This window comes from Otolemur garnettii, unplaced genomic scaffold (genome assembly GCF_000181295.1).
Source record: "Otolemur garnettii isolate 467f Iridium unplaced genomic scaffold, OtoGar3 scaffold00018, whole genome shotgun sequence".
NCBI lineage: Eukaryota > Metazoa > Chordata > Mammalia > Primates > Galagidae > Otolemur > Otolemur garnettii.
The window spans coordinates 26,267,395-26,274,419 of record NW_003852413.1 but is presented as its reverse complement, the minus strand read 5'-3'; the positions used below and the strand labels follow the sequence as shown (position 1 = coordinate 26,274,419).

At 41.6% G+C, this 7,025-nt stretch overlaps 1 protein-coding gene across 1 annotated transcript in view; it reads left to right on the top strand.

Annotated features, from left to right (window-relative positions):
* The window catches only part of CBX1 (chromobox 1), a 24,224-nt gene that overhangs the window by 14,732 nt on the left and 2,467 nt on the right, over window positions 1–7,025 (top strand). Inside the window, exons 2-4 of the mRNA XM_003786459.1 lie at window positions 2,738–2,914; window positions 3,728–3,905; window positions 4,463–4,557. Coding sequence (XP_003786507.1) covers window positions 2,775–2,914; window positions 3,728–3,905; window positions 4,463–4,557 — 413 coding nt within the window. The 5' untranslated portion in view covers window positions 2,738–2,774. The remainder of the gene's footprint in view (window positions 1–2,737; window positions 2,915–3,727; window positions 3,906–4,462; window positions 4,558–7,025) is intronic.

The following is a 7,025-nucleotide window of genomic DNA, read 5'->3' as shown; positions in this document are numbered from 1 at the left end:
TTTTTTTTTTTTGCAATTTTTGGCCAGGGCTGGGTTTGAACCCACCACCTCCAGCATGTGGGCCAGTGCCCTACTCCTCTGAGCCACAGGTGCCGCCCCGATTTTGCAGTGTCTTTAGTGAAAGAGTTGTCTAAATTTTTTGTTATGAGACATTAAGCTTCAGAAAGGCAGGGACTATTTCTTATTTTCTTGAATCTCTAATATTCACAGTGAATCTAGGATTTTCTAATAGCTAAGTCAACATTGTTTATAAATACAGGCATGTTAATATCTGAGTGTATAAACTTAAGCATCTGTAGCTGATACAGCTGATTTATAGTGATGATCTTGACATTTTTGAAAGGTTTATTTCATGTATTTGTCGATGAACTCTTTCTAAAATGCATCCCATCTTTATATGCCAGTTTTAAAGTATTTAGAAGAGTTTCTACTTACCTTCTGAAACTTCTCTAGGATGCTAGGAGTAACCACTTCCACTTCAAATTGATACTGTCTTAAACTCAAGCAGAGCTACTTTGTCTTGGATCCTCTTAATTGTTTGTTATTCTGGGCAACTATGGTCCATCTGTTAGATTTTGGGTCAGTTTTGTTAACTAGTTTTGTTTCACTGATATCTTATGGCGCCATCTACTGACACAAATTGGTAATCATAATGGTGTAAGTTTATTAGAAGTCAAAGAGTTATGAAGGACTCGGGAAAGTAGATTAAGGCAGAGTATGGTGGTTCATGCCTGTAACCTTAGCACTCTGAGAGGCAGAGGCAGGTGAATTGCTTGCGCTCAGGCAGTAGAAACCAGCCTGAGCAAGAGCAAGACCCTGTCTCTAAAAAATAGCCAGGTGTTATGGCTGGTGCCTATTGTTCCAGCTACTAGGAAGGCTGAGACAAGAGGATTACTTGAGCCCAAGAGTTTAGGTTGTGGTGAGCTATGATGCCATGGCATTCTGCCAAGGGTGACAGAGTAAAACTTGTCAAAAAAAAAAAAGTAAGTAGATTAATAGGAGACTAGAATTTTAACACTGGAAAAACCTTTCTTAGATGTTACCCAACCTGATGATGCATTTTACAAAAGAATAAACTCAAAGTTTAATTATGTGTGATAATTACCTTTTTCCCTCTTATTTTCTGAATTGTTACAGTGTTATAGGAGTCTTTCTCAGTTGTAGAAATAAATTATAAGATTCTGTAGAAAAAGGAGTTAACAAGAAACTTATGAACTATAAATTTATGATATTGTGATATTATGATTTATGATATGGTATTTAGGAAGGACTACATAGAGTAAGTAAATTTTTCAAAAGACTGTTTAACAGCCAGGTGCAGTGGCTCACGCTTGTAATCCCCAGCACTTGGGAGCCCAAGGCAGATGGATTTGCTAAGCTCATAGGTTCAAGACCAGCCTGAGCCAGAGCAAGACACTGTCTCTAAAATATAGCCAGCCAATGGGGCAGGTACCTGTAGTCCCCGCTCCTTGGGAGGCTGAGGCAAGAGGAACTCTTGAGCCCAAGAGTTTGAAGTTGTTGTGAGCTAAGATACCATGTCACCCTGAGGGTGACCAAGTGAGATTCAGTCTCAAAAAATAAACTGGCTCAGTGCCTGTAGCTCAGGTGGCTAGGGCGCCAGCCACATACACTGGAGCTGGGGGGTTCAAATCCAGCCCGGGTCCACCAAACAACAATGACAACTATAGCCAAAAAATGGCTGGGAGTTGTGGCGGGCACCTATAGTCCCAGCTGCTTGGGAGGCTAAGGCAAGAGGATCCATCAAGCCCTTCAAGAGTTTGAGGTTGCTAGCACTCTACCCAGGGCGACAGCTTGAAATACTGTCTCAATAAACAAACAAACAAATTGCCAGGCATGGTGGCTCATACCTGTAATCCTAGCACTTGGGAGGCAGAGGCAGGTAGATTGCCTGACCTCACAGGTTCAAGACCAGCCTGAGGGCTCGGCACCTGTGGCTCAAGTGGCTAAGGTACCAGCCACATACACCTAAGGTGGCGGGTTCGAATCCAGCCTGGTCCTGCCAAACAACAATAACGGCTGCAACCAAAAAATAACCTGGCATTGGTGGTGGGCGCCTGTGATCCTAGCTACTTGGGAGGCTGAGGCAGGAGACTCGCTTGAGCCCAGGAGTTGGAGATTGCTGTGAGCTGTGATGCTAGGGCACTCTACCCAGGGGGACAGCTTGAGACTCTGTCTCAAAAAAAAAAAAAAAGACCAACCTGAGCCAGAGTGAGACCTCATCGCTAAAAATAGCCAGGTGTTGTGGCTGTAGTCCTAGCCACTCAGGAGGCAGAGGCAAGAGAATGGCTTAAGCCCAGGAGTTTGAGGTTGCTGTGAGCTATGATGCCATGGCACTCTACCTGGGCATCATAGCAAGGCACTGTCTCAAAATAAATAAATAAATAAAACTTTTATGCCTGTTCCTTCTAGTTTAAAGGGGTCCCCAGTGTATCCCTTTTACCAAAAAGCATGGTGCCACCCTGCCTGGCTGGTATAAAAGTTTTAAATGGATGTGCAAGAATAATGAAGTTTCTGCGAGAATAGTTGAGACTGGCTGTATGCATTTTATACTTGAGTGTAGATTTTACTGTGTATTGAAGATGAATAGGCATAAGACTATAAGCAGCATACGATATTAAAATTATCTGTGATATCCCTGGTTTTCTCACCATCCAAATTCTCATCTAACCTATAAGACTGTGCCCTGATGCCCTTTTTATTTCTTTTGTCATTTTAGCAGCGTCACCCTATATATCAGAAAGCTGGCGGGCACTATGGGGAAGAAACAAAATAAGAAGAAAGTGGAGGAGGTACTAGAAGAGGAGGAAGAGGAATATGTGGTGGAAAAAGTTCTTGACCGTCGAGTGGTAAAGGGCAAAGTGGAGTACCTTCTAAAGTGGAAAGGTTTCTCAGAGTAAGTTTCATTGATATTGGTAAATTTCGTCACGAACTGCTTATCAAGAGTCTAGTCATGTGCTAGACCTCCAGTGCTATGGTGGACACAGTGTGACCTACATGCAAAATAGTGATTTTTTTTTTTTTCCAGTTTTTGGCTAGGGCTGGGTTTGAACCCGCCACCTGTGGCATATGGGGCCAGTGCTCTACTCCTTTGAGCCACAGGCGCTGCCCAAAATAGTGATTTCTGAGAAGAAGTTTTCTGTGTGGCTATAAACTAGTAAAGAAAAGTAATTTTCTTTTGAAGGAAGAACTTACTAGTTTGTAAAGAAAAGTAATTTTCCTTTGAAGAAAGCAAATTTTGAAGCTTTCTCTTTGTACATAATTCCAAAAAGCTTCCCCATGCCCCAGGAAATTTCTTTGCCAAATTTTTGGTCTTAGACAAAATCCAGCTATTTGGGGTTTTTTTGTTTTTTGAGACAGAGTCTCACTATGTTGCCCTCAGTAGAGTGCTACAGCATCATCGTTCACAGCAACCTCAAACTCTTGGACTTACGCGATTCTTTTGCCTCAACCTCCCACGTAGCTGGGACTACAGGTGCCCACCACAACACCTGGCTATTTTTTGGTTGTAGTTGTCATTGTTTGGTAGGCACAGGCTGGATTCAAACGCCCCAGCTCTGGTGTATGTGGCTGGCACCTTAGCCGCTGAGCCATAAGCGCCAAGCCCAGCTATTTGTTGTTAATTCCTCATTTCTAAGAACACTTGAGCTCTTCTGGAGTGTTCTTGCTTTGAATGGAAAGTGTAACCTGCTTTGTTCTCTGGTTCCAGTGAGGATAACACATGGGAGCCAGAAGAGAACCTGGATTGCCCTGACCTCATTGCTGAGTTTTTGCAGTCGCAGAAAACAGCACATGAGACAGATAAATCAGAGGGAGGCAAGCGCAAAGCTGATTCTGATTCTGAAGATAAGGGAGAGGAAAGCAAACCAAAGAAGAAGAAAGAAGAGGTAAGACTGAAATACAAATTTACTAGTCCAGAATTCATAGTACTATTAAAGAAACTGAAGGCCAGATTAATTTAACCAGTTATGTTCTGCCTCTTATTGGATACCAGCAGCCATCTTTAGTAGGTAGGCTGGTGTTTATCAAGTATTTGGGAGCATACTCATGAAGCCACATGATCAACTTGTACTTTTTATCCATGGTGCACAGATACATTGGGGACAGATGCAAGGGCAAGTGAATTCATTCCTATAAATAGATAGCTTTCAATGTTTAATCATTGAGGTATGAGTTGGCTGTTTTGACATTCAACACCTTTAAAGTAAATTGTCTTTTGAGAGTAAAGAGATAGCTGTAAGCATTTATTTGGCCTTTTTCACATTTGGGAAAACCTCAAGCACTTCCTTAAGACCTTGATGGAAGGCCTGTTATTTAGAGCCAAGGTATTAGGAAAATATTGCCAAAAGAGTTTGTAATTATTTTAATCAGAGACACAGGACTAATTCCAGTCTGAATAAAAATCCTACATAGATAAAATTGTTCACCCATCTGGTTTTTCCAGTCAGAGAAGCCACGAGGCTTTGCCCGGGGTTTGGAGCCAGAGCGGATTATTGGAGCCACAGACTCCAGTGGAGAGCTCATGTTCCTGATGAAATGGTGAGTCTGTGGTGGCTCTCTGTATTTTGTTTTGTTTTTTTTCTTTTTTCTTTTTCCTTCTTCCCATCTATTCCTTGCCAGAGGAAAAGAACTGGACCTTTGAAATTTCCAGTCACCGAGGTGTGAAATCTTTAAGATGGCATAGTCCTTCGATAGTGATCCTCGGCCTGACTGCCAACCTGGACTCATGAGTTACAGGTAGGGGCTTTTAGGAATCTCAGATCTTTGCCTGTCTTAGGAGGTGGGAGAAAGTCTACAGTGGAGAGGGTTTGGGGAGAAATCACATTTCACTTCTATAAATAAAGGAAAAAAATATGAAATGTGATTGGACTACCCTCCCCTTCTACCATCTCCTTAATAAAGATCCGACTGGCCCCAGGATCAGAAATCCTGTTAACTTTTGAAGAGTTTGTAGCTCTTCTTTCCTTTGTCTTTGATAGATCCCTTCCAGTCTGTACAGATTCTACAACTCCAAAATCAGCCAGCAGGGGTCACCAAGCCCCTTAACTGTTAGTAAGCTTTTTTCCATTATGCACATAAATAACAGTGATACTAATACTCCTTGAAACAGCTTAATGAAGATAGTTATCTTGAGACTCTTAAGAACTATAATTAACCCAAAATTCTCTTTAATTTCCCTACTCTGCCCAAAAGGAAGGCTTTCTTTGCTTTCTCTTGCTTGTCAAAAATGCTTGTGCCTTTTTTGTCTCCCTAAAATAGATCTCAGTCATTGTCCTTAAAATATAAAGTTAGGAGAGAATAATTCCAAGCCAACAAAGGTAGCATTCTAGGGACTTTGTCCTTCTGCCAGTCTAAAACCTTCTCTGAAACTCATTGTATGTACTAACTTTTCTCCTTTAGAAGATGGCTAGAGAGGCCAAACTTCAGCACTGCTGACAGCCCAAGTCACAGCTAGCTAACCCTTTATTTTCTTCCTGTGCATCCACTTGTCCTCTTTTAGCTAAAAGAGAAAAGTTCACTTTTAAGGTGCTACTTACCAAAGGAAAGAATTGATACCACCAGAATTTTTTTTTTTTTAGACAGAGTCTCACTGTGTCACCCTTGGTAAAATACTGTGGCATCATAGTTCACAGCAACCTCAAACTCTTGGGCTTAAGCGATTCTCTTGCCTCAGCCTCCCAAGTAGCTGGGACTACAGGTGCCTGCCAGAATGCCTGGTTATTTTTTTGTTGTAGTTGTCTTTTTTTTTTTAGCAGACCCAAGCCAGGTTCGAACCCATCAGCTCCAGTGTATGTGGCCAGTGCCCTAACAACTAAGCTATGGGCGCTGAGCCAATATCACCAGAATTTAATTATTGCAGCTAGAATATACCTTTTCTTCATGTGGGCAGTGGTGGTTAGTAGTGTCTCCATATTGCTTGAGATTATATTCCTTTCATTGACTCACTGCTGTGTCTACCGGTTAAAACTGGATGTTGATTATAAAACCACGTTCATTTTTAAAACCCTGGAGAGTGGAATTACTTGTCCATTTTCAAAAGTGGCAAATATTTCTGTGCAGAAATGACTGACTTTATTTCGGAGGAGATGTTCAACTGTCAACAAGGTGCAATAGGCTTCAGGTTCCCCATACTGTTATAGTCCATTTGCTTCCCACTCTCTTGGGTTCATTGCTCAAAAATTTTACCTTATCAGCTTATTCTTTCCTGGTTCCAAGGGGTTGTGTCTTTGGTTTCCTATTGGTAGAGTTCTGGAAGTTTTGGAAGGTACCTTGTCAGAGATCTCATGTATCTCCTGCCTTCCCTATTTGAGACATTCCCGTTGACCTAAAGATAAGAGTTTAGTGTTAATTCCCTTATAATGTGTGCTTCTATTTGAGACACTTCCTTTGACCTGAAGATAAGAGTTTAGTGCTGGCTGGGCACCCATAGCTAAGTGGTTAGGGTGCTAGCCACATGTTCCAGGACTGATGGGCCCAGCCCTGCTAAATAAACAAACAAAGTTTAGTGCTAATTTCCTTATAATGTATGAAGTTTGAGAACATTTAAAATTTCAGGAAAATATAGAGAATTATAGAAAATTATGTCATTTTTTTACCTTGCATTATTGTAGCACCATTTTGGAGCACCTGGGGGGTTGTATGAGGATGACAGTAATATCAGTCTAAGTATGAATAATCAAAAAAGTGTCCACCTTCATTGGTGCTGGCATGCCTGATTGGTATTAAATCACTTTTACAAAGCCAAGATCTCTCTATGAGTTCTTATCAACTGGAATAGGACTTTTGGATGAATATGGTATTTTCTCTTCCCTCAGAAGGTTCAGATGTGATAGGCTGAGTCAGGTTACTTAGTTTTGTTTTGTTTGTTTGTTTGTGGGGGAGACAGAGTTTTACTTTGTCACCCTTGGTAGAGTGCAGTGGTGTCATAGCTCACAGCAACCTCAAACTCTTGGGCTCAAGCGATTCTCTTGGCTCAGCCTCCCAAGTAGCTGGGACTACAGGTGCCC